This window comes from Gekko japonicus, unplaced genomic scaffold (genome assembly GCF_001447785.1).
Source record: "Gekko japonicus isolate JY-2015 unplaced genomic scaffold, Gekko_japonicus_V1.1 scaffold1588, whole genome shotgun sequence".
Taxonomy (NCBI): Eukaryota; Metazoa; Chordata; class Lepidosauria; order Squamata; family Gekkonidae; genus Gekko; species Gekko japonicus.
Window position 1 is genome coordinate 413917 of NW_015167583.1, and position 27479 is coordinate 441395.

Here is a 27479-nt window from a genome sequence, read left to right on the forward strand (position 1 = left end):
ATAAAAGGAAGTACTTCTTCACCCAAAGAGTGATTAACACATGGAATTCACTGCCACAGGAAGTGGTGGGAGCTACAAGCATGGACGGCTTCAAAAGGGAATTAGATAAGCATATGGAGCAGAGGTCCATCAGTGGCTATTAGCCAAAAGGTATAGCTAGGGGCTCTGGGGCAAGTGATGCTCTGTCTTCTTGGTGCTTGGGGGGGGTCAACAGTGGGAGGGCTTAGACCCAATTTATATTCCCCACAGTCGAACAGCAGCTGTGGGGAATGGCTTTAAAAATACTGACAGCACAAATGGGCAGCAGACACCTCTGCAGAGGGCAGGGAGAGCTCCTGCTCCCTGAGCCCTTTCCCCATGCCAAAGCAGGCACAGGGGGTGGGGAGTTATTTTCCCATTTTTGTCACTCATGCAGAGTATTCTGTGCACGCAGAGCAGCAAAAATGGAGAAATACCCTCCCAGTGCTTTTCTGGTGAGGGAAAAGGGTTTGGGGCGAAGGCAGGAGACCTCCCCCCCCACCCCCAGCATTCTGAGCCCATTTGAGCTGTCCTTTATTCTTTAAAAGTCATTCCCCACAGGTGCTGCTGCTTATCTGCAGGGACCCTGAATTGGTCCAGGCAACCTGGACCCAATCCGGATCCAGTGCTTTAAACGCTCAAACGTATAGTTTGGCCCTGAGGAAGGGAGAGTCGTGTACCCAGCCCTGAACACTTTGGAGGAAGGGCAGGATAAAAAAATGCCCCAGGTACGTAGAAAATATAGACTGTGTACCAGTCATGTAAACAGTAAGCATTATGTGTAACTGTTGTTAGATCCAAGGATTAACTAACAGTCAGATATTTCCATCAAATCTCAGCTGATGCAATTTGACAACTGTGGCAGTTGTTCACACGTTTGCATCCACTTTTTTTCTCATTCATTGTTAGTCTTATGGATGTCTAACCACTTTCCCTGGTTCTTTGCAGGAAACTGTACAAGCGTTACGCCTTCCTGCGTTGTGAAGAAGAGCGGGAGCAGTTCCTCTATCACCTTCTTTCGCTCAATGCTGTGAACTACTTCTGCTTCACAAGTGTCTTCACCACCATCGGTGTGTAGGGAGCAATCCCAGCATTCTCTGCTTTGCATGATAAAGGGACACCTGGTGCTCTTCCTACGATGCGTGCAGACATTGGTCTTGAGAGCAGTGTCCCTGATCCCTGGAGAAACAAGAGCACTGGGGAACTGGCATATACGTGTTGTGCTTAGGGAACGCTTCCACAGACCATGCATCATGCAGAAGATTGTTGGAATAATATCATATTAAGTAGGCATGCAAGTAACCATTTGCCTGCGCAAATCTGAAAAAGCAAATGCACACAGAATTCAAATGGAACATAATAGGGTTGATACATTGCTGTAGTCTAATCTGGGTGCTACCAAACCATGCATTGCAGTGGTAAGATCTTTCCTGCTCAGGAAGGGCTGCAGCTTGCCAAAGGTGGTGAAAGGCAGCCCTGGCCACCGCTGGCACCTGTGCTTCTCCAACAGAACGTCCAGGTCTGGCCAGGATGGGGTGTTTATATGAGGTTACAAAGAAGAAAGTCATAAGCAGCAGGATCAGTGGTTCTTGAAATGCAGGAAGTATGTACAGGGGGTGAGTTGTGTAAAATCCAAATGGAATCAAGAAAGGCACATTCCATGATAACAGTAATTGTTGGTAATGCGGTTCCCCTAGTTTTGTTAAACCAATTAAGACCTGTAACGGCTAAGGAAATCCGTGTTCTTGTTAAGACCTTGAGACTAGCTCATCAGCTTTCACGCTGGAGCTTCCCTTTGAAGTTACTTTGCTGGAGAATTGTGACTCTATTCCCGGGGTACTAAAATGTTCTCCTACAGGTTTCTGAATATTGCCACTTTTTATGTCGTATTAGCACCCATTTATTATTTCGCACAATGACTGTCGAGTTTGTCCTACATAGACAGCAGAAAGGCAGTTGTTGTTGATATGCAATGGCATACTTTACATTGGAGGGTGAGTACATCGATGAGCCCTGGGTGGTATGGCTGATTTTCTTAATCCCTTTAAAAGTGTTGGCTGAGTGGATATGGAAACAGACAGCATCCGGATTTGTTGCAGGGTTTGTGTTACCTATTGTTGCTGATAGTTGTTCTTTGTTTTTTGGGGGGCTGTCTAGAAACAAGGGTAGGCCTCCTGTCCAAGGCCTGTGAGATCAATGGATTGTTGTCCAGGAAGTTCTACAGATTAGTGAAGGGTCTGTGGCTTAGCGGGAGAGCCTCTGCTTTACATGCAGGGGGGGGCCAGGTTCAATCCTTGGTAACTCCTGTTTAAAAGGACCAGGCAGTAGGTGATGTGAAAGACCCTGGAGAACCACTGCCAGTCTGAGTAAATACCGACGTTGATGGACTGATGATCTGGTTCAGTATAAGGCAGCGTCGCATCTGTTCATGATGTGGTAGACAGGTTTGAGCCAGGAGCTGTAAATAACATCAGATGGTGATGTGGTGTTCTCTTTTGGGAGGACTGTCCTCTAGAAAGCTCTACTTGGATACCAGTCTGGCCTTTCTTGATATGTTTCCTTGCGTCATTCAGTGTGTCATAACCCTAATGGCAAGTCGTTCAGATATGCGTCCCTGTCCATGGGATTGGAGCAAGTGTGCTGGGCTGTAGACAATGGATTCAGTTGGTGGGTTTCTGGTGTAAAGTGGTGCTTATATGTCCATTGTGTAGTGTCCAGAAAAGGTACCTGTTGTATAGACTGATCTAGGCTCAAGGTGATGGGTGGGAGGTAGAAATCTCTCAAGAACTTCCTTCCCTTGGTCCAGCTGATGAAAAAGTCACCAGTAAATTTCAAGCAGAGGACAGGTGTTTTGGGGATAGAAACTGAGGGGCTACTGCTCCAAGTCAGAGCGTCATACTAAAATTGGGGAGACCCAGTGTCGAATCCCCACTCTGCTTTGAAAAAATTACCGGGTAACCTTGGGCCTGTCCCCCTCTTAGCCTGATCTACCTTCGTGGGGTGGCTGCTAGCATGAACAGAGGAGGAGAGAAATATATCCTAAACTGGCTTGGTTCACCATTGAAGAGACATGCAGGGTATAAATATCCAGATAAATAATTACATGGGGCAATCGCCTCTAATTATTTTATGAAGACCAACCTTTGCCATGTCTTTCTGTTAATGCCACCTGTTCACACCGCCGTGCCTCCTTGATTTCAAGGACCAGTTCAGTCTGCTCTGGCCAGACTGTCCCTTTCCTTTGCAGCTGTAATGCACAGCAGGTAAGCGGCACCCTCTGGAGCACCGGGCTGCTTCTACCTAGGCAGGGGTTGCTAACAGTAGTAGGGAGTAGGGCTGCCATCCCCCCCCTGATGGGGGTGGGTTTCCCCCTGATTTCAGGGCCCGCAAACTGGCTGGTGGGGGGAGCCCTGCCCCCACAGAGCCCCGTCCTGCCTGACATGCCTGGCGCGAGGGTGTCACCTCTGGTGACTGACTGTGTGCGCACCTGGAAGTCATGGTGACCTCTGGTGACTGACCCCTACTGGGGGCCTGGTGCCCAGATGCTAGAGCATCCCGTGCCCAGCATGATGATGTCACCTCTAGTGCCCGAGAAAACCTTCCGTTTCCCCGTGAGCTTTTCCATCCAGGCTGCAGCACCTTCTCGGCCTTCTCCCAGCCCCTTTGGCCACCCCCAAGAAGCAGTGTTTTTTCACTGCTTGTGACCATAAAACACCTTTAGCAACAGCGCACTGCTTGGATATAAGCCCTGTCCTTTGCCAGCTCTGTCCTTATGAGAGGATGGAGGTATATGGGAACGGGGGGAGGAGGAGGAGGAGGCAGTGATTTGGAAGGAGAAAGAAGCTCGGAGGGAGCGGAGCTGGGGGCTGCCAAGTTCTGACACACAAATATACGCGGCTAAATTCATGACAGGTTTATTACAGGCGAGTTGTGTCGGGTGTTCAGGATTTGGCAAAGTTCCCCGAGTGCAGCTGCCAGCTTCCCTGCTGGGTCTCTAACAGCAGCCCTAACGTGCAGAATTATTAGGTAAAGTTTTCCCCAACATCTACGTTAAAAAATGGGCGGAAGGATTCCAGGGATCCAAGGGTCTTTTTATCAATAAAGCTTCTTGTCTCCCAAATGTCAGATGTGCACCCATTTCAAACAGTGCTTTCTGGAGGGGATCGCACGAGCACAAATGGCCGTATGCGCCCAGTCCTCCTAGCTAGGGCATACATCATTGGAGGGATACTTGTGTCGTGTTGGTTCTCCTCTTCTGTCTCCTTAGAACTTAAATGTTTCCCTTGCCGACAGCGCCGTGCCTGCTCAATTCCTACATGTCAGGCTGCTGTGAGAGGGGTAGGAGTAAGATCAGTGGCAAATAGGGGCCGTGGCTCAATGACAGAGCATCTGCTTTACGTGTAGAAGGTCCCAGGTTCGATCCCCGGCATCCTCAGTTTAAGGGATCAGGTAGTAGGTGATGTGGAAGACCCCAGAGCCCCTGGAGAACTGCTGCCACTCAGACTTTGTACTGACTTTGTAGACCAGCGGTGTGAAACACGGTAGGGCAGTTTCAAAAAAGAAGTTAGACAGCCCCCCTGACCTAGATAGCCCAGGCAAGCCGCATCTCGTCAGATCTCGGAAGCGAAGCAGGGTCGACTCTGGCAAGTACTTGGATGGGAGACCTCCAAGGAATACCAGTAGTTGGGAGGTGGGGACAGGCTTTATTCAGCAACCTCTCTGGATTTCCTCTAGGCCCCCAGTAGGCGTCAGTCACCAGAAGTTGCCATGACTTCCAGGGGCACACACACACACACACTTCAAAAAAGTACCAAAAAAAATAAAATAAAAAAGAAGTTAGGCTACTAGGCTAGAGTAGAACAGTGCCAGAAGTGGAGGGCAGGCAGTTGGAATTTGTCTTCTTATACCCTTGCCACTTTGTGGCCAGAATTTGCTTGTGACTGAAGAGGGATATAGGAGAGGAAAGGCAGCCTGAGACGAACTGGGGAGGCAGGGGACACATAAATGTCCAGAGCTTTAGATGTGAGCCCTTAATCTTGAGAGATACCAGCTAAAAGGACCAAGCACAATCCCTGGGTCACTCCTGTTGTGCAGTGGCGTCAGTTGAGCCCAGTTGGGGGGCAAGTCCCTGCCTTCTGCAGTAGCGGTAGACTGACACTCCCATGCCATGGGGAACACGAGTGCCACTTCCTCCACAATAGCTGTTGCTCCCACATTATTTCAGGGAGGATGTGAAATTAATCACCTATGGTGTTGGTTTTCGGTACGTGTTAAGTAAGCATGCAAACGATGGAAGGAAGACCAACAAATCTACCTCTCGTTCAGTCTATTACACATTGCCGAATATAATTCAGAGCTGCCGTACTATCCCAGATGCACGTGAAGGGGGCCTCAAAAACTGATCCCTTACTAGTGCTTATTTTCACCTGTGCTTAGCTGCCCTGACCTGGATAGCCCAGACTCGCCCAATCCTGTCAAATCTCAGAAGGTAAATGTCGGCCTTGGCTAGTATTTGGAAGGGTGACCTCCACGGAATACCAGGGTCCTGGCACAGAGGCAAGCAATGGCAAAACCACCTCTGAAACGTCTCTTGCCTTAAAAAACAAGTCTAGTTCGCCCCCTAGTGGTGCATAATGCTAAAAGAGCTAGAACTTGTGGCTGCCAGACAATCTTAGGATCTCTTGGCTCTTCTACACACAATGCCTGATGATGATGATGATGATGATGATGATGATGATGATGATGATGATGATGATGATGATGATGGGCTCTTTTTGTAGCAGGTACTCATTTGCATATTAAGCGACACACCCCTAATGTAGCCAATCCTCCAAGAGCTTACAGTAGCTCCTGTAAGAAGAGCTCTGTAAGCTCTTGGAGGATTGGCTACATTAGGGGGTGTGGCCTAATATGCAAAGGAGTTCCTGCTACAAAAAGAGCCCTGGAACTTGTCTCCAGTATGGGAGTGGGGTTGATGGCGTGTTCATCTCCACTTGGTCCAATCACACGTGCATGTGCTTAGCTCACAAGTGGGACAGGGCGGTGGTGGCTGTTTTTCCAACTTGCAAACTGCAAGAGTTAACAGTTGGTACCTAAAAGAGGTTGCAAGATTGCTAGACCAGCCCAAAGGCACCCAGCAAGCTTCACAGCACAGCAGGAGTATCTACCCCAGGTCTACCAGAGCCTATCCCAACCCAGATTCCAATTCCTACTCTCCTGTAAAGCTTTCTGGGTGTCCGTGGGGCACACTCTTAGTGTAACCTGCCTCCATGGATGGTTGTGAGAATAAAATGGGAGATGGGAGAGCAATTGCTTGAGCTGCTTTGGGTTCTCATAGGGAATAAAGGCAAGGGGGTATATAAAAATAAAGAAGCCAGAGTAGTGAGAAAGGGAGGTGCACGATGCATCTGAGACAGGGTTGTCGTTGTCAAGGTCCAGGTGGGGCCTGGAGAGGTCATGGAGATCAGTTCCCCTGAAGAAGAAAGGCTGATTTGGAGGGTGGACTCTATAGTATTACACCCCACTGAGGTCTCTCCCCTCCCCATCAACCACCCCTCAAATCTCCAGGAATTTCCCAAACCAGAGCTGGCAACCCTGTTAATCTCAAAGCTATCGTCTCAAGGGGAACAGGGAGGAAGAACGAGAGCGAGCGTGAGGTTTATTTGGGTAATAAATTGACCCAGCACGTGACACCTAAAATAAGAGGGAAAGTATGATTATTATTTTTTGCTCTACTGTCCTTCCTGCCTTCTAAAAATAGCAAGGGCATGAATCTGCAGTTTCTAAATTTGCTTCCCTTCTGGCTGCTTTGCAAATAGCGGCATCTAGTGGGATTTTTTTAGATCGGCCTGTGCTAACGATTGATGCCAGTGATGCTTTCCACATGGCTGTAAAAGCTGTGACAGTTTCGGTACACAGAAAACAGCATCACTGCAGGAAACCCTCTCATTTTCATTTTAAAATGGTTTCTATCCTGCCTTTCCACAGAGCTGAAGGTAGCCAGCAGACAGCCATAAAGCTGGTTTGTTAAAACAGTAAAACGGAGGAGGGGGGAACCCCTACGCAATGCGACATCAGTTGTTAAAAATATCCATGCAGCAGTTGTTAAAATTTTGCTCAAAGACTACAAGCTATTGGAAAACTGTGTAGAAGAGCACGGCCGTATGTCTGGCGGACAGTGAAGGTGCCCTTTGTACGCCTTCAGGCAGGCCAGTCCCCAGGGATGAGGCAGCAACGGAGAATGAATTACAGATAGTCACATCGTCTGATGAGAAGGGAAAAAAAAGAGATTGGATTTATACCACACCCTTCACTACCCAAAGGAGTCTCAGAGCGGCTTACAAACTCCTTTCCCTTCCCCTCCCCACAACAGACACCCTGTGAGGTAGGTGGGGCTGAGAGAGCTCTTGACAGAAACGGCTATTTTTCAAGAACAGCTGTGCCAGAACTACGGCTTGCCCAAGGTCATCCAGCAGGTGCAAGTGGAGGAGTGGGGAATCAAACCCGGTTGTCCCAGATTAGAGTCCACGCACTGAACCACTACACCAAACTGAGAAGGGACAGGAAGCCAAAATTGCTGGGGTAGAAAACGAATACCCCACCCTTCACTATCCGAAGGAGTCTCAGAGCCGTTTACAATCTCCTTTCCCATCCCCTCCACACAACAGACACCCTGTGAGGTAGGTGGGGCCGAGAGAGTTCTTGAGAGAACAGCTCTGAGAGAACTTGTGACTGATCCAAGGTCATGCCAACTGCTGCATGTGGAAGGAGTGGGGAATCAAACCCGGTTCTCCCAGATTAGAGTCTGTGCTCTTAACTACTACAGCAAACTGAATTTGTATGCAGCTTTTGCCAATGGCTTAGTGCCTCTCAACCTATTAAATAAAACGTATTTGAAACAAAGCTTATGCCACAATAAATATGTGTTTAGAGGTGCTAGGAGACTTCAGCTGCAATCCCAAGAATACTTTCCTGGGAATCAGCAAGTCTGTTAAGAAGTAAGTTCCGTTTTATTCATTTATTGTGGTGGACTACATTAGGACTTTTATGGCAGAAGGAAGTACTTCTTCACATGGCACGTAATTAACTTATGGAATGCACTGCTGCAAGATGCAGAGATAGCCACTAGCTAAGAAGGGTTAGACAAACTCAAGAAGGATATCAGCTGAAAGCAGCCTCCGTGTGCAGAGGTGTGCTGCCTTTATGCGCCAGATGCTCAGGACACATTGTTGCAGTGTGCTGTAAATAACACTGTGTGTTTTTCAAAAGAGCCTTTATATTATCTGAATCCTGCCACATTTACTATTAATGTTGCTGTGATTTCTAGGGTGCCTTCAACAATGCATGTGCTCTCGCTCTCTCTGTCTCTGTCTCTCTCTGTGTACATAAAATACTGCTTTCCCTTAATTTAAGTTTCCAGACTCTGAAATTCCTGCTTGCCTTTGCAGTAATTCCATATAGGACGGTGATCATCCCCATTAAGAAGCTAAGCAATGCAATCACCACCTCGAACCCATGGATTTGTGTTTCGGGAGAACTGGGCGATACTGGAATAATGCAGATTCCGAAAAATCTTCTAGAAATGACATTTGAGGTGAGTTTTATACCTTCACCCCTATCTTTTCCGCTTCCAAAACCAGCTGCAGCCATGTTTTTTTTTAAGTTACTTGCATTTAGAATAATGCTTTAAAAATGTGCAAATAAGCTTCCTAATTGATAATGTATTTATGTGTTTTTGTCATTAATGGATTTAGTAATGTGTTGTGTGCCTTTTAAAAAAAAATCCAAGTATTTTGGTTGCATTCAGACACCATGTAACACTTCTGCTTGTTCATCATGGCCAATAAGAACAGCTTCTTGGCCATGTCGTACACATACTTCCTCTTCTCACCTCTCTTTGCACATAGACCACCATTGAAACTTCCTGGTTTGGGAGGCCTTCCATCAAACTCCAGTTTGCCATTCTGTCTGAATGCAGGCTCTTGGGCAAATCAGTCCTGTGCAGTCCCTCCCAAAGAACAGAGCTTCCAAACCGCAGTTTAACCCCAGTGTCGAAGGCTGCTTGGTCGAGAGGAAACAAACGGCAGTTTTCCGATTTACCTGCATTCAGCTGTTATGCAAATTTGGATGTTATGCAGACTGATTCAAGGCTTCCCGAACCAGGAAGACTCTAATCATGCTGTGTACATGAGAAGAGGTGGGAGGGAGCAGGGGATTGCAAGAAGCAACTGTATTCAACACATTGTTTGAATCCAGTCAGGGCCGGCTCACCCACTAGTCGAACTAGGCATTCGCCTAGAGTGCTGGGTCCTGGATGGGGCGCTGAGCTGTGCCTCCCCCCCACACCAAAAGCCCGCGAGCAGTTCTCCAAGTGTCAGCACTTCACTAATTGGGGAGAGGCATCTGGTGAGCATCCCCCACCTGGAGACAGGATCCCCCCCCCCTCCCAAACTGCCTTCGGAAGCGGAGCACGAGAGAAATCTCTTCCATCTTGGAGGGCGCTGCAGGAACATGTGGGGCGTGCTCGCTGGGTCTGACAGCTGCGTAGGGGGAGGAGGCGGTGGCGGCGGTAGCAAAAGGGTGGCTGGCTCCAGAGGTTTCCAGGCCCCACCGGGAGGTTGGCATCTGCACCACAAGGCAGCCTCGTCTAGGGCGCAGAAACACCTCGCGCCGGCCCTGAGTCCAGTGGCACCTTTAAGCCCAACAGAGTTTTACTCAAGGCATGAAATTTTGTTGGCATTAAAGATGCCACTGGACTCGAACTTTGTTCTGCTGCTTGAGACCAACACGGCCGCCCCACCTGAATGTGTATCCAACACAGGCAGAGATTTGTTCGTGAGATCTGAATGTGGCCTTCGCGTGCGTTTAATGCATCTTGTTGAAAGCCACCTTACATGCACGTTGTGGGAATATAAATAAATCTTATTTAAACACATTCCACTCGTCGCACTGGTTAAAGAAATGTGGGTTGCTCCCTCGCAGAACCATGTGACATCCTTGGGGCAAAAGAGAAGCTCGATTTCTTTGTCGTCTCCTTAAAGGCGTTTCGTTTATACAAAAGCAATAAGCAAAAGCTGAAGACACACACACACACACACATCGGTGTTTATAGGGCTGCTTTTTCTAGAGATGCCTGATTTTGCAGCTGCTGCAGTGCCTGTGAATATGACAGAAGGAAGCATGAGAGATGTTTTCCCTTTCTGCAGCTGACCGAGGGAGAGTCCTGGGCACATGGAACCTGACCACAGTCTGTGCTTCCCTCTGTGTGTATTAGCATTCCTCAGTTTACCAGTCGTTATCCAATAACGTTATGTGCACACTGAAGAATGCATAGATGTATGTAAAACAACACTGCTTGCTGTGGGCTTGAACTGAGATTTCCAAAACTGGGGTTGGAGCCTAAATTCAGCAGAGGCTCCATTAAACCTCTTGTATTGAAACTGCTCAGTGGCTCAGAGGTTAAGACGCTGAGTTGCAGACCCAAAGGTCGGTAGCTCGGCAGTTCGAGGCCCGAGTGTCGCGTGACAGAGTGAGTTCCCGTCTCTGGCCCCAGCTCCTGCCAACCTAGCAGTTCGAAAGCAAGAAATTGCAAGTAGATTTGGGAGGCCTTCAGTGGGAAGGTAACAGCGTTCCAGGCACCTCGGCGTTCAGTCATGCTGGCCACATGACCACGGAGAAGTCTTCACACAGCGCTGGCTCTTTGGCTTGGAAACGGAGATGAGCACCGCCCCCTAGAGTCAGATTTGACTGGCTTTCGAGCAAGGGAAACTTTTACCTTTACTACTGAAAGTGTACACTGACCCAGCTGGCCCAGGCTAGCCCTGTTTGAAAGCTTAGCAGGATCAGCTTTGGTTAGTACTTAGATTGGAGAACTCCAGCGTCACTATGCAGTGGCAGGCAATGGCAAACAACCTCTGAACGTCTCTTGCCTTGAAAACCCTACAGGGTCATAAGTCAGCTGCAACTTGACAGCATTGTCCATCGGACTGAAAGTGCGGCATGTTTTGGGTTAGAATCAACAAAAGCAAAAAGCCTCCAAAGCCAATTGTTCAACCAAGTACTGGAAATTGGTGTGACTTACTATCAGTCTAGATTTCCTCTCCCCTGCCCTTTATGTATGAAATCATGCTGATTTTTGGAAGCTTCCTTCTTATATGCTGTTCAGCATTCCATTTCCTTTTTTCTCCCTCTAAATAATTGCTCTGTGTAATTGAGAAATGTATTTTCCACACCCACGGGGAGCTGGTTCACACAGGCATACTCGTGGCCTCCTTACTTGCAGCTCCACGTCATGACTGGCATGTGTGAACAGCCCATCTTAATGATAATACGACTGATGAAACTTCAGTATCCTTTCAAATGCAATCAGTTGATTCACATATGCAGCTGTTGCCCTTAAAGGCCTGGTACCATACACAAGTATGTTGTTTGATGTGTGTACAGTGTTCACGTTGTACCTTGCTGACTGGTGTTTCTCCTTGTGAATGGACACCACAGAAAAGTGTTGCCATTGAGGCAATGTTGGTTGGGATGACTGGTTGATCAGTGGTGGTAAAGATTGCAGCCGTGAAGTGACAAGTATCCACGTATGAACTAGACCACATTTGGCCACGGTGAATCTATATATCTATTTCCCAAGTGTGGCCCCCATCTGTGGATACCTAAATCTGTGGATCGGGGCTACACTTACCCAAAACAGATTTTTCTGAAATCTTAAAAATATGGACCACATCATGCCAGGCCCTCCCATGTTACGGAGTTGTGTTGATTTCCTCGCAATGGATGGAAATCTTTAAAAAATACCGGGGGATGGGTAATTGCACAGAGAACGCACCTCCCTCTGGTGGTTGCTAGAAGGGCTCGGGAGTTGCGCTGGGCCTGGTAAAAAAGGGGGGGGGGAGTCTTACAGGCCCACACTTGTCTGTTTAGAATCCATGTGGCAGCTTTAAAGCTCAGGGGAGTATTCTGTGCTTATTTGAGCACAGAAATGGGGTATTTTTTCCTGTATGTTGTAATTTCTAAAATTATTTTGACTTTAAATGTTTTTTTCCCTCTCCCTGTACAGTGTCAGAACTTGGGGAAATTAACCACTGTTCAGTTAGGCCATGACAACTCAGGGCTGTTAGCCAAATGGCTGGTGGATTGCGTCATGGTCAGGAATGAGATCACGGGACATACTTACAAGTAAGTAGAGGAAATTCAGCTAAGTATTTCTGTGGAAGGCCAGCATGGCTGAGCTCAATCTTCCTTGATTAGAAACTGTGGTGTTAAATATATTCACACGTACACGTCTTTCTTACTTTAAATTAGCATTGCAAATAAATTAACAAATTTGGTAGCCTGATTATGGATACACATGCTGTTTAAAAAGATCAACTTTTCAAAAAACACTATGATTTCAGGTCTTCAGAAGCACAGTTAAAAGTCCCAGCGTGATGCAGTGGTGAGAGTGTCAGAATAAGAGAGGGGAGACTCTGGGTTCCAGTGCCGACAAATGCAAGTGCGTTGGGTGACTTTGGGCCAGTCACTCACTCTCAGCCTAACCCACCTCACAGAGCTGTTGTGAGGACAAAATGGAGGAAGGATGCATGCAGGCCCGTAGCCACAAGGGGGGGCGTTTGAGGAGATGCTCCCTCACAAATGTGCCCTGCCCCCTCACTGCCCACCCCTCCCGGTCCCCCCCCTCACCTCCCCATCCCTCCCAAGACTGCATGAGCCTCTCTGTTTGCAGCCCAGCTGGGCTCCTTACATTGCATTGGGAGGGCAGTGAGGAGTCGGAGGCGGGTGTTGGTTGCCTGTCTCCCCCTCCCTGCCACTACCATGATGAACCCCTCTCCTTACCCGGCCCCGGCCTGGCCCCGCTCTGTTCCAGGGCTGTAGAGCCTGAGAAAGTGAAACAAGGTAGATTATTTTTGTGACGTCAGAAGTGATGTAGGCACGTGCCTTCCCCCCCCCCCCCCCCCGAAAATTTTCTGGCTATAGGCCTGGGTGTAGGTTGCAAACCAATTTGAAGTCCCCGTTGGAGAGAAACGTGGGATATCCGTATCTAAACAAGTCCTGGGATCGCAACATTTAAAAAGAGAAACCCAAATGCGAAAAATATTTGGAGATGTTTCAAATTTTATACTTCTCAGAACTTCAGAGGACCACCCAAAATACAGAGGAAATCATGGCCGGCCATCACTCCCTGGGAGCCTTTAATTGCTGGTTCCCCTTTATAGATTCTGATAACCATGCATGCGACAAAAATTCCTTGTGCCCAACTGGGTACTTCTTCAAGACAAAAGTCTGAAAAGATTTGCAAACGGCTATTAATTACTTCTATCCCCCCTCCCCTTTAATATGAGGCAGGGTTTGCTCGTCCTAAGGACAGAAGGTTTCTTTGAGTACTCATAAAGTTCGTTTTATGCTCCATTTAATATCTGTAAACAGCCTTTTGTAGCCTTCAAACTCCACACAAAAGCTATGCCTTCTATCCCAGCCTTCTTCCAAGAAACTCAGGGTGGCGTATGCTGCTCTCTCCCCCATTTGATCCCACAACAACCATATGAGGTAGGTCAGGCTGAAAGAAAGTAGCCCAGTGAGTTTCAAGGCACAGTAGATATTTGAATCTGCTCCTTCCTGTTCCTAGTCGGATGCTCTAACCACTACACTAAATTGGCTCTTCTCCGACTCTTCAAAATATACGCAGCATTTCCGCCCTCCCCCCTTTACTCTCTAAATCTTTTTAAAATGTGTGTTGCTCTTTGTCCTGAGCTGGAGTATCAAGGATATTCTTTTTTGTTGTTGTACGTATCTGAAAATGCCGTACAATTACAAAGCAAGCAGACAGCATTCAAATTCCTGGCCCGAAGCTCTTTTGCTGAAAGCTTGTTGTTCCACAGAATTACTGGGTGTTTTGTCAAATGTCAGAGTATTTGATGTAAGTATGTAGGGGAAATCATGCCTCAGGAAAGAAGTATGGAGACCCAAGACTTCCCTTTTCTATTAAATAGTAGCACGAGAGCTAGACCTAAAATGTCAAGAATATTCCTTTGCTGCTTTAGAAATTGGGATTTCTAAACAAGTATTGAAATAATGCTCTATGAAAATAGGATGCTGTCTTAGGCTAGGTCAGGGACCCCCCCCCCCCCCCCCAATGCGGGGCCCCCCCCCCCCCCCATTTCATCTAACTCAGTTCTGGCTGAGAGCAGGACAGGCATCAGCAGCCTTTAATAATTAAAAAAGCCAAACCACATCAAAATTGAGAGCAAAAGATCAACAAAGAGCCACGACAAGACAGCCCACTTATGTAAATGAAAATACACAATTTAGCACTGCTGGTAATTGACATGTTGCATTACTGGTAACTGACACGTTGATTAATAAACTGTAACATTTACTCAGCACAAACACTGAGCGGCTGCAAGTTTTCCATTATTTATTCAAAACATTTTTATCCTGCCTCATCTCCATGGACTCAAGGTGGCTACCAGTACGCCAGCCAGGTTGCAAGGGCAAAAATGAATGTTGCAATTAGCAACATTCGAACACAGATGAAAATGCCCACATTACAAATTAAATGTTTAGAAACATGCAGAATTTTGGGAAAGAAACACATTCATAGTTAAACACAATCAAATCTGCTGAAACAGTTACCGTTTTTTATGTCTTCCTAAATGTAGCCAGTGAAGATACCCTCTGCATCCACTGCTAGGCCTTTACAAAGGACTAGGCCCACCATGGAAAAAGACTGTGATCCAACTGTAACCATTAGGGATCAGCACACACAATAGAAGCAGTAGTGAATATATAAACAAGCACCCCCTGTTGCTTTAGTGCTCTAGCATAAATCCAGATAGCCTTAAAATTATTGCTATATACTAAGTTGTTATATAGTTCTTATTACAGTAATTGTTAGCATCCATACAGTCTTTTGTTACAACTGTGTATTCATACCAAAATTGTTGTTTTTGTATTTTTATGTTGAAAATTAATTTTTTTAAAAAACGGAGGAAAAAATGTGCATGTGGATTACTGGCAATTGTTCCCTTCAATCGTTTCCCTGTCTGCAAAGCATCTCTAAGAAACCCTTTAGTCCCACAAGAATCTTTCCCTGCTATTCCCTTCACATACTGGTAATTCTAGCCTTCCACCTACATACCTGCATGTTGTTCAGTCGCACAGTCGAGTCCGACTCTTCGCGACCCCATGGACAAGATCTCGCCAGGCCCTCCTGTTTTCCGCCGTCCTCTGAAGTTTGCTCAACTTCATGTTCGTTGCATCGATGACACTGTCCAACCATCTCATCCTTTGCCGTCCCCGTCTTCTTTGACCTTCAATCTTTCCCAGCACCAGGGTCTTCTCCAGTGAGTGCTCCCTTCACATTTGGTGGCCTGCATATGTGCCATCAAATCACAACCCACCTATGGCCACCCCAGCAAAGGTATTTCAAGGCAAGTGAGTAGCACAGGTCTTTTGCCAATGCCTTCGCCCTGCGGAGTCTTACTCGGTGGCCTCCCATCCAAGCACTAACCCTGCTTAGCGTCTGAGATCTGATGAGATCAGGCCATGCCATGCTGCCTTCCCTCCCGGCCTTTGACCTACCCCTTGAATATACCTTAACACAAATATTTTTTTAAAGGGCAATATTTGGGTCTGTACTGAGCCTCACGTTGGCTCTGGAGCCATAGTCCCTGCTCTAGGGACTTGGTGAAGAAAAGGCCCTGCCCCAAGTCCAACTCTCCAAGACAAGGATTGAACTGAAGCATATGAGCCAGCTCTTGGGCAGGGCCTCTCCCCCTTCCAAACTGTGTTCTCAAAGTGCAACACTTAACTATGCAGACTGTACTGGTCCTGTACTGATGTCATGTATATGGATTGCAGGGCTCGGATGACTTGAGACAAAAGAATGTGATTTTTTTTTTCAAGTAGAAGCTTGTCTGTGCCAGTCTTTTCTTTTAGAAAAAAAATAATCTAATTGTAGCTCCTTCCTGCATTGTGTGGCACTTCAGGTTCCCGTGTGGGAGGTGGCTGGGGAAGGGAGTGGATGACGGCAGCCTGGAGAGGATCCTGATAGGAGAGCTGGTTTCGTCAACCTCCGAGGAAGATCTCGGGAAGCAGTGCCGAACCCCGCCGCAGCAGAAATCCCCAACTACGGCTCGGCGGCTGAGCATCACTACCCTCACAGGGAAAAATACAAGTAAGGTCTAACTTCCGGTCGTGGTAACAAGCAGATAGTATGGCTGCTGGGGAACAGCCCCTTTTCAGCTTTTGTCCACCAGATGGACACATTCTTATGTTTGCAAGGTGGGCCTTAATCTTCCGCCTGTGCAATTTTCCCTGCACATTGAAAATGCAGTTTTTCCAGCATGTTAATAAATGCATACCTGCAAAAAACTGGGATAACCCAACTTGCCGATTTTAGAATATTCAGTCTTTCAAAGTTTGGACCACTGTGTCAGGTTCCACAGCCAACAACGGAGTACATGCTTACCAAAAAGGTTATACTTTATTGAAGAGCTATAGATGCATTAACAAAGGCACTGTTAAGAATGGCGTCGCCCCTACAAGCATAATGGGATATAGGGTATTCGTATGCACACACACCTCTTCCTTGGGCCAATTAGCCACATTTCTGCGCACGGGAGAAGGAGCCCCAGGCCGTTGGAGCCAAAGCTGGGAACCGACAGCACTCCCACAGTTCCCTCACTCCTAGACACCACACCACCTGCATGGCTGTAGATAAGCAAGCGTTACAGCAGAGAAGAAGCACAGAAGGAATGCCTCAGTACTTTGTACACAGGTCATCTGACCCCTCCCATGGCAGCATAGCTGAAACACTGACATCATGATTGCATTGATGAATGTATATTTATTTGCGAGAAGATTGGTGACAAAAGTTTTAAGAAAATGCAATGTTCCCAGGCCACATGGATCCATAAGTCTTGCTTACGGTGCTAGGAATATGTCGTCCTAAAAGCAGGGGTCATTTCCTGCAGGAGCGCACAGGAGCGGAGCTCTGGCAGTAAAGAGCCCAGGGGGTGGGCACATGCAACAAGCCCCACCCCCTGCTCCCAGCAGCCCTCAGTCAGAGCAAGAAGCAGCCAGGTAAGTTGCAGAGCCCCCCCTGGCCCAAAACAGTCCAGTGACACCTTTAAGACCACGTTTTATTCAGGTACAAGCTCTCCCTCCTCTGTGAGGACAGATCTGCACGTTTGGATAGCTAGCACGTTTCGATAGCTAGCAATCCAAAACGGTCCAGTGGAGCTTGAGCGGTGGGTGTTGCCTTCTGACACACTTCCGGTGATGTCAGGGGGTGTGGCATATGCAAATAAGCTAATGAGCTCCTGCACCTCTTTTTCTACTAAATGACCCCTGTCTAAAAGGCATGGAATTTGCAATTTGACCAGGGTAAATGCAAGCGTTAAACATTATATCTGGGTAGCTGTTTACTTCTGCTTTGGGGGAGTTCGTAATGAAGTAGGTTTATCTTCAGCATTAATGGCACACCCTGTCTGGACATTTTGAAAGCATTTAATGCCACTCACAGCCTTTAATCTGTGCATGAAAAGCAGCTTTATTACATCTGTTTAAAATTGATGGTGAATTCACCCTCTTTTGCTCTCAACTTTTTTCTTTATGCTTAGAACCCAATGCGGGACAGATCCAAGAGGGAATCGGGGAAGCTGTGAACAATATCGTGAAACACTTTCACAAGCCAGAGAAAGAGGTATCTTCTGAACTGCTGTTGCTACGTGTATATACTGAACCCCAGCTCTCACACATTGCCCTTTGAAGAGCAAGACATCTGGATCAGTGAGAGCTTTGGCTCCTTCTCTTGACTTTCTGCACCAGCGGTACAGATCCAGCTTCAGAACATTCTAGAGCTTTGCCCTTCCTTTCAAGAGGGCGGCCCCCAAATAAAGCTGCTTACAAGTACAGGGAGAGGTTGTGCCCCCCCGATCACTGGCCAGGCTCTCTTCCCGGAATGTTTCTTCCGATATCAGATGGCCCCAAAACAGGCCTGCACTCTTTGTACAGCAGCTCTTGCCAAGTCATTGCTGGGTCCTGGAATCCAAGGTGGAGGTTTCTTCTGCCTAGGTGCAGTAATGGAGAGATGCAGAGACTGCAACTCACCTAGAAAATTTGTTGAGGGGCAACACTAAACCAGAAGCGGGGATACCATTAACAGTATTCTTTAAAAATATATGTGTTGATATGTGAAATGTTTTCAAACATCCTTTCTTCTTCTGTAGAGGGGAAGTCTCACTGTTCTGTTGTGCGGAGAAAATGGCCTGGTTGTGGCACTGGAGCAGGTCTTCCACCATGGTTTCAAGTCCGCTCGTATATTCCATAAAAACGTCTTCATCTGGGACTTCATAGGTAATCAGCACGATTTGCTGGGTACAGACCCTGGCTGTCCGTTCTTTAAAAATTTATTTGCCATTTATTTATTTATTTTATTTATTTTGCCATTTATTTATGGTGACCCTGTGGGGTTTTCAAGGCTAGAGACGTTCTGAGGTAGTTTGCCGTTACCTGCTTCCGCATCGTGAGCCTGGTATTCCTTGGAGGTCTCCCATCCAAATACTAGCCAGGCCTGACCCTGCTTAGCCTCTGAGATCTGATGAGATCAGGCTAGCCTGGGCTTGGTTGTCCATTACACTTGCATTGTAGTTAGTACTGTGTCAGACCCCACATCTGGCAATCAAGTACACGCTTGTAGAAAGGTTTTACTTTATTGAAGTCATGAAGCACTGGAACATAGGCACTGTTCAGAATAATGAGAACGGATTGTGCAAGGAAGGATAAAGCAAGTTCAGAACTACTGTGGCCAATAGATCTGGTTTCCACGCTCACGGCTGCCTTGCTGAGCTGGCGCCAAAACCCTGAGAACTAACGTTCCCCTGAACTATAAACAATTAATCTATTCCCACACTTCTGTGCAGCAAAGACTAAGCATAGCAAAGCCAGCTCATCCCCACCTGTGGCCTTGGTCAGATAGCAGTACATCAAAGCGGGCATAGCGTTCGAGGAAAGGAATGCAGAGCAGCACGAGATGAGCGTATGGAAGTCTGGGTAGACATGCGCATGAAAGGCTAACTAGAAACAACACATACAGTAAAGAACCTTTGGCAGCTTGCTGACATACTGGTGAAACTGATTTCCAGCATGTATTTATGCCTGCAGAAAAAAAGTGGTGGCCCAAAAATTCTGTAAAGCAATGGGGACCCCTCAGCCAGCGAATAGCCTATTGCGACATCTTTACCACCAAGGAGAAGGAACGGAATGTGGCCTTGCAGTCCTAAGAACACTTAAAAAAAAATAAGTCTAATTGAATAAAATGGAGCTGACTTTGAATAGGAGTTGGTTCTTATTGTTTTGCACTGGGCACCAATATGTCTTGGGGCAGTCGTCTCTATGCTGACTTGCACATTGCCTTTTTGGTGTGGTTCATTGTGTTCGGGACCTGTGCAACACTGGTTAAATTCTTGAAACGGGACTGGTGAAGTGCCTGCTCTCCATACCAAAACTGCACCTTTGTGCAGTAAACTTTTACACTTGTATGCTAGTGTAAAGCAGTAGAATATAGAGAGAACGCTTTTTCCACCGTGGATGCCTTCAAGGTAGTAATTACCTCTGGGTTCAAAGCTACTATGTTCTCAGTGCTTTAGGAATGCATTTTGAGACTATAAATTAGCTGGTTCTAACCCAGACCAGGCCAAGATGCCACTCAAGAAACGAATAGCTAAATAACAGAATAGTTACTTATTAAATGTGAGGGAAAGCTAAGGCAGTTGCCAGGATGTGGTGTTTAATGCACAAATATATAGTTTTAAATGCCTGTGTGTTCCCCAAGAGTAAACAACAGGGGCTGTGCCATCCACTGAGACTATGAACGGCATTTTGAACCAGTTGGAGCTGCCAGGTTCTTGTTTTGAAATCTCATCCATACAGAATCACAGAGAATATTTTTGTCTCTGTTTTAACCTGGTCAGTGTCAACCAGAGTAAGGATTTTCCCTTCAAGCGTTTAGCAAAAGCTGCACAGAAAATAATCTGCTATCTTTGGTCTGAGCAGGTCAGCAATTGAACCTTGTAACACTGAAAACAACATGTGTGTGTGTGTTTATTCATTTGATCACTCATTAAAGAAAGGCTAATTAGGGTTGAAGGCAGTACTCCTTCTAAGCTGTGGAATCTTGTGAGCAAAAATTCCGCTTTGTGAGTTACTGGCATTAAAGTTGCGAGCCAGCGATTTGGCTGCTGTATAAATTAGCTTGCTCCGGAGCCATCCTCCCTGAGCTAAGGCAAAAACGTGTGAGCCGGAGGCTAAAAAACTGAGCTAGCTCACACCAGCTCAGCTTAGAGGGAACATTGGTTGACGGCAGATGTTAGGATACATTCAAGGGGGCTACTAAAAACAGCAGTCCCTCTCCTTGGTAGTATCTAATGGTAAAAGACACATGATGGGATAATATGTGAGTTTTCCCAGTGCATTGACTGCTACTTAGAGAAGTGGATAAATCTGCAGTGTGCTGACATGGTGCATGTTGTACTCCTAGATCAGGGCCCCCAACGTGGTCCTCCGTGGGCTCCGCTGACACCTTTACTGGCACTTGCCAAGTGTTTTTAGGAGGCGGGGGCTTTTGCCCAATCGGGCTTCCGATTGGCCACTGGAGATCTGATTGGCTGTGCAGATTTTTAAAACCACAGCACAAGGTTCTTTAGCACGGGAATGAAGTCAAGCTGTGTGTATGCAGGGAAATTTTTTTTTTTTAAATGCTAATCTCAGAAGTGATGGCAGATGTTAGGATACATTCAAGGGGGCTACTAACAACAGCAGTCGCTCTCCTTGGTAGTATCTGATGGTAAAAGACTCATAATGGGATAATATGTGAGTTTTCCCAGTACATTGACTGCTAAATCTGCAGTGTGCTGACATGGTGCATGTTGTACTCCTAGATCAGGGTTCCCAACGTGGTGCTCCGTGGGCTCCGCTGACACCTTTCCTGGCACTTGCCAAGTGTTTTTAGGAGGCGGGGGCTTTTGCCCAATTGGGCTTCCGATTGGCCACTGGAGATCTGATTGGCTGTGCAGATTTTTAAAACCACAGCACAAGGTTCTTTAGCATAGGAATGAAGTCAAACTGTGTGTATGCAGGGAAATATTTTTTTTTTAAATGCTAATCTCAGAAGCAGTGCTCCCTCTAAGCTGAGTCAGTGTGAGCTAGCTCACAGTTTTTTAGCCCCCGACTCACACGTCTTTGTCTTAGCTCAGGAAGGAGGGCTCCCAGAGCAAACGAATTGATGCAGCAGCCAAATCGCTGGCTCACAACATTCGTGCCAGTAGCTCGCAAAGTAGGAATTTTTTGCTCACAAGACTCCACAGCTTAGAGGGAGCATTGCTTAGAAGGCATCCTGTTCAACACATATTCTGACTGAAATGCTGAAGAGTTAGGACTAGAATTATGCATGGCCTCCCTCCCCGATACTTTGTGCCTGGCTCTGTCTCTTGTGGTAGCCACTTTGGGATTGTGCCCACCAATGTTCCCTCTAAGCTCTGGAGTCTTGTGAACAAAAATTCTACTTTGTGAGCTACTGGCATTAAAGTTGTGAGCGAGTAATTTGGCTACTGCATAAATTAGCTTGCTCTGGGGTATGGGGGAAGAAACGAGAGAAGAAGAGACTGGGGCTGCTGTTGGGGTCAATAGTCATGTCTTCCATAACATCTGGTTCTAAGGTGCTATGGGCCTAAAGGCTGTCGTTCGTTGCCAAGAAAGCATTTTCATTTTCACCTTCCCTTCATGCTCAGAGAAAGCCGTTGCCTACTTTGAGACAACAGACCAGGTTGGAGACAGCGAAGAAGATGTGCTTCTCCAGAAATCCTCCTACACAACATTCTGCCGCTATGTCAACGCCATCAATACAGCTCCACGCAGCATAGGGAAGGACGGCAAGTTCCAGATTCTAGTTTGCCTTGGAACTCGGTATGTGTTTACCATTCATGTATTCCCCATTCGTTCCAAATTGTTGCCCTGTCATCCCACAGGCACCTGAGGCCACAAGCAGCTTACTCGGAACCATTTCCACATGCAGTAGGATTTTGAACCCGGGCCAGCTTGGTGTAGTGGTTAAGAGCAGCGGAGAACGGGGTTTTGATTCCCTATTCCTCCACATTGAGCCAGCTGGGTGACCTTGGGTCAGTCACAGTTCTCTTAGAGCTCTCTCTGCCCCACCTACCTCACAGGGTGTCTGTTGCGGGGAGTGGAGGGGAAGGCGATTGTAAGCCGCTCTGGGACTCCTTTGGGTAGTGAAGAGCGGGGTATAAAACCAGCTCCCCCTCCTTCTGTTTTATAATGTAAGAGAGTTCAGTAAGTGTTATCAATCTTGCTGTGCAAAAGAGCTTTTTGTGATTAAATGCCATACTGCCTCAAACTTAGGACATAATTCCATGTGCATTTAAGACAAGCTAGAACTCATTGATTCCAGTGTTGTGTTGTAACTATACACTTCAAGTTGTCAGAAGTATTATTTTACAAACATGGTCTAGTTTAGACAGACAGTAACAGATATCATTTCAAATTATGTGTCAAATGCTTAAAATCATGTGACCAAAACTGACATTGCTCAGAGTTGCAGCCACAAATAAGTCTGTTGGTTTTGTAAGTCAACGTTTGTTATGGAAGACATCTAAAAAAATTTGCTTGAGGGGGCGGTGGCTTTGTATTTGTTTGCTATTCCGTATAGGATTTAAAAAAAATCAAGTTGCATTATCCCATGTGGGATTAAGTTTTCTTTCAGAGAAATGTGAAACTAGACTGAGGTTTACATACCACAGAGAACTGGGAATGTCAATAATGGCACATTAAAGGGGTTGGCCTTATCAGAAAAGACTGATTATTTGAAATGGAAAGGGAAAGTGTTATCATACTCACTTTCGTTTCCTGAATACAAGTGTTCTTTGTATGTATCTGGAGACAATGGGCGTTAAGGAAATAAACCAGAGGACTACAGTGTTAACAGTATAAGAATGAACAAGTTAAGTGTCAAATCAACCTGTGTAGGTGATTTATTGCAAATACTAAAAAATGCTGGCTTTTTTTACCCCTTGCTAATCCGTTTTAGAGGTTGCTCTCTGGTTTCCTGCAGTTCCGTCTCATGCAGGGTGACTCTAGTCTAAACCCTTCGAAACCAACGGATTTAGACCACAGTAATTCTTTAACATAATTGTACTATTAATAACAAACGAATAACTTCTTTCTTTCTTCTTTATTTATTACATTAGACTTCTAGCCCTCCCTCCCCTGCATCGCAGGCTCAGGGCGGGTAACAACAATTAAAGTTTAAAACCTCTTACAGCGCTATCTTATCCAATTTCAAACTGTCAAATCAGCACACACAAAACTTAATGCAGCATATCAGCAGTAAAAGTGAATCAGTGAAACTGCAATAACCCAGCTAACTAACTAAAGACTAACTTCGTACATCCATATATCATAGGATTGCTAGTCTCCAGGTGGTGGCTGCTGGGGAACTCTTGGAATTACAATTTGTCTCCAGTTTACAGAGACAAGTTTCCCTGGAGAAAATGGCTGCTTTGGAAGGTAGACTCTATGGCATGATGCCCTGCTGAGGTCCCTCCCCTCCCCCGAACCCCGCCCTCCCCAGGTTTCATCCTCCAAATCTCCAGGTATTTCCCAGCTCAGAGTAGGCAGCCCTGATATATCGTCACAGATAGCTCATTCACAGTGTAAGTTGTCAGAACAGAGTAATTATATGGAATCAACATGGTCTGCATGCATTTTTGGCCTGTTTGGTGTAGTGGTTAAGTGTGCGGACTCTAATCTGGGAGAACTGGGTTTGATTCCCCACTCCTCCACTTGCACCTGCTGATGTGACCTTGGGTCAGTCACGAGCTCTGGCACAGCTGTCCTTGAAAAAGAGCAGTTTGTGTCAGAGTTCTCTCAGCCCCACCCACCTCACAGGGTGTCTGTTGTGGGGAGGGGAAGGGAAAGGAGTTTGTAAGCCGCTCTGAGACTCCGAGTGAAGCGCGGGGTATAAATCCAATCTCCTCCTCCTCCTCCTCCTCCTCCATTATGTCCAGCAACGTAAATTTCCCCCCATGAGTCAATTTGATGCTTTGAGTAGAAAGACTTTCATCTGTCCTCTGTGAGAGTGTGTGTGTGTGTGTATTTCTTGGAACAAACCACAGAGCTTTCTTCCAGCCCTCAATGTTGTTGCTTTTCAGAACTCATGTATATATCTTACTCTTCGATCTAGGATGCAATTTGTGGCACCATCTGCCACCTCCATGCCTACTAGAACAAACACCGTGTAGTAGTTCAATACAAAATCAATTTTTGTAAACTAGTACATAACACACTGTAAAGACAACACACTGCAACAGTTGAATGTAGTACCATCCTAATACAGTATGACTTATTTCACAAGTGTGGTAAAGTCCGCAGTTGGTACAAAAACGTCTGAAGATCCTTACAACAAAAGTTCAGGAAGATTCCAGGCGGTCAGCGCCCTATTCCGGAGTGGCAGGGGTTTCCTCAGTCTTCATCAGGACTGCATAAATCATCAACAGAACCAAAGCTTTAAACAATTCAGCCTAACAGTACACAGTCGCTTATTCCTGAGCTGACCACTGTCTAGTCAATTTCAGATCAGTCAAACTCAATTCTGGAAAAGTGGAAATGTCAGGAAAAGTGTTCAGGGTCGTGTTAGCTTATAGTAATAGCTTCCTTTTCACTTTAGCTCCTCTTTTACATTTTCTTTGTGAATTTCATCATGATGACTTTCATGGCAAAGAATTTTTAAGAACTACTTTTTTTGGAACAGGTGATGGGGCTATATTTTTAACTACTCTTCCCTGATATTTTTGGGACTGCTTTATCCAACAGCATTCTCATCTCTGTGAGGCCATTAGAAGTTGTTAAATGAGTCATCCTTTCACTGGCTGATTGCATGACATTTTCCTGTCCAAATCTGGTTTCTTGGTACTACTTGAGGAGAGATCCTCTTTCAACAGAGGAGAGAAAAGCCATGAACAGTTGTGAGACCTTATTAAAAAGTCCTCTTTTTGTCCCATGTATACAGCTGATTGGAAGATAATGTTCAGCAGACACTTACTGAAACTAAAGTGTTCATATTTGGAAATGGGATGTCCAGCAATGACTTAACTTCCACAAATGTCATTTATAATATTTTTAGTGCATTCTTTTGAAGAACAACAAGTTCTCAGCAGTGGAAGCCTGTATTTAACTTGAACTGTGTATAATTTATGACTTGGAACATAAATGCATCCTTTAGCAGGGCAACAGCAGTTTAGAATGTAGACGAGACTACTGCAGTTCACATTAAATCAGACTGGGCATAGCAGCATTCTGTACTGACTCTAAGAATCAAAGCACAGAAAATACATGGGAAAGGCCACTGATAAGCAAGAACACTTTCTCCTGCTTTGAAATTGGTTACCAGGTGTTCGGATGGTACCAGAACTCAGCACCAGTTTGATTCCCCAACCTCTGTAGCATGAAACGGCAAGTCAGAAGTGTGGGCAGTCCCACGCAGTCCCATGCTAGCACATCTAATTATGTAAACTGTGAAACTTTTTCAAAAGTACTTCTGAACTGTCCAGATACTTCTCTAGGTTGGTGCAAGAAATGCTTCAGGAGCATTGCTAACCAGGGCTATTCAGAAGTAAGTTCAGTGTTAATTCAGTGGGGATTATTCCCAGGAAAGTGTCTTTAGGATTGCATCCTTAATCATGGTTTGTTGCCTTTAATCTGGATACGATCCCAAACCATAAACCTATTGGCTATCTTGGTGATCTAATCTTTGTCCCTAAAAGTGCATACTAGATTAGCTAATCACCTTGCTGAAATGCTGCAGAGGTACCGTAGTAAAACTGTCCTGGGGTTACATTGGTGAAGATGCGATGCTTTTGACCGTGGTTAAAAACGCCAGAGGCCATGGCTCAGTAGAAGAGCCTCTGCTTTGCATGCAGAAGGTCCCAGATTCAATCCCCGGCATCTCTGGTTAAAAAAAGACCAGGCAGTAGGTGATACAGAAGACCTTTACCTACAGCCCTGGAGAGCTACAGCCAGTCTGACTCGATAGTCCTGACCTTGATGGACTATTGGTTTGATTCAGTATCAGCTGTAGTTAATACGAGTAATAGGTTTGAAACCTCATTTCAAAGCATGGTTTTGGATCCTGGTTTGTGGCTAATCCTTAAATGTGGTTTAGATAAGGTAAAGGTAAAGGTTCCCTTGCTCAAAAGTCAGTCAAATCCGACTCCAGGGTTGCGGCACTCATCTCCGTTTCAAAGCCGAAGAGCCAGTGCTGTCCGAAGACGTTTCCGTGGTCATGTGGCCGGCATGACTAAACACCAAGGCGCACGGAACACTGTTACCTTCCCACCGGAGTGGTACCTATTTATCTACTTGCAATTTCTTGCTTTTGAACTGCTAGGTTGGCAGGAGCTGGAACTAGAGATGGGAGCTCACTCCATCATGCGGCACCCAGGTCTCGAACTGCTGAACTACTGAACAGCTGAACTACTTTAGATATTCAAACCTAAAAAAAGAAAGCCTAGCACAAGTCTGCATAGGGCCTGCCATGATCCTAGGCCTATAGTAGTGTGGCCTATAGGCTCTAGAGAGGCCTAGTGGCTCCAGGGAAGCCAATTTGGTGTAGTGGTTAAGTGCGTGGATTCTAATCTGGGACAACTGGGTTTGATTTTCCACTCCTCCACTTGCAACTGGCTGGATGACCTTGGGCAAGCCGTAGCTCTGATAAGAGCTGTTCTTGGAAAAAGAGCAGTTTCTGTCAGAGCTCTCTCAGTCCCACGTACCTCACAGGGTGTCTGTTGTGGGGAGGGGAAGGGAAAGGAGTTTGTAAGCCGCTCTGAGACTCCTTTGGGTAGTGAAGGGCAGGGTATAAATCCAATTTCTTCTTCTTCTACTAGAGTAGCTACCAGGCCTACATTTCCCAGACCTCCTTTGGACCCTGTGATTGGTTAACTGGGGATTTGGAGGGGAAACTTGCACCAGTAAAGGAGTAGGGAGCAGTGCCTGGGAAGAAGGGATGAAAGTGGGAGGTGGTCCACTCCTAGGGAGCAGAGCTGAGGAGAGCCTGGTGCCAATGGAGGGATCCCTCATTCAGGAAGGGGCGAGTCAGCTTGAAGCCAATCCCCAAGAGACATCTAGGGACAGTCTAGACAGAAGTGTTGGGGTTCTTTTCTTTGTTTGCTTAAGTACGAGGAATTTCACATTACCCTTTTTAACCCGTTTTGAAGCCGTTTTTGATCCATCATGGAGTAAACTGGTATAGGGCTGCCATTTCACACATGGCTTTCCCCTTCCGGTAAAGAGCTGGATCTGAAGCAGTTTGCCATTTCAGACTGCACTGCTTTTTCTCCGCCGTTTTTCGCCCGCGCGGGCGATCTCCGGCTTTTTTTTAATATTCG

General features: G+C 46.3%; 1 protein-coding gene across 1 annotated transcript in view; it reads left to right on the forward strand.

Annotated features, from left to right (window-relative positions):
* Positions 1 to 21987, forward strand: part of DENND5B (DENN/MADD domain containing 5B) — a gene marked incomplete at its 3' end in the record, with an annotated part of 97661 nt that extends 75674 nt beyond the window's left edge. The window contains exons 16-21 of the mRNA XM_015413899.1: positions 8466 to 8611; positions 12083 to 12201; positions 16011 to 16198; positions 17646 to 17728; positions 18255 to 18381; positions 21813 to 21987. Of these exons, the coding sequence (XP_015269385.1) occupies positions 8466 to 8611; positions 12083 to 12201; positions 16011 to 16198; positions 17646 to 17728; positions 18255 to 18381; positions 21813 to 21987 (838 nt within the window). The remainder of the gene's footprint in view (positions 1 to 8465; positions 8612 to 12082; positions 12202 to 16010; positions 16199 to 17645; positions 17729 to 18254; positions 18382 to 21812) is intronic.
* Between the last annotated feature and the right edge of the window lie 5492 nt (positions 21988 to 27479).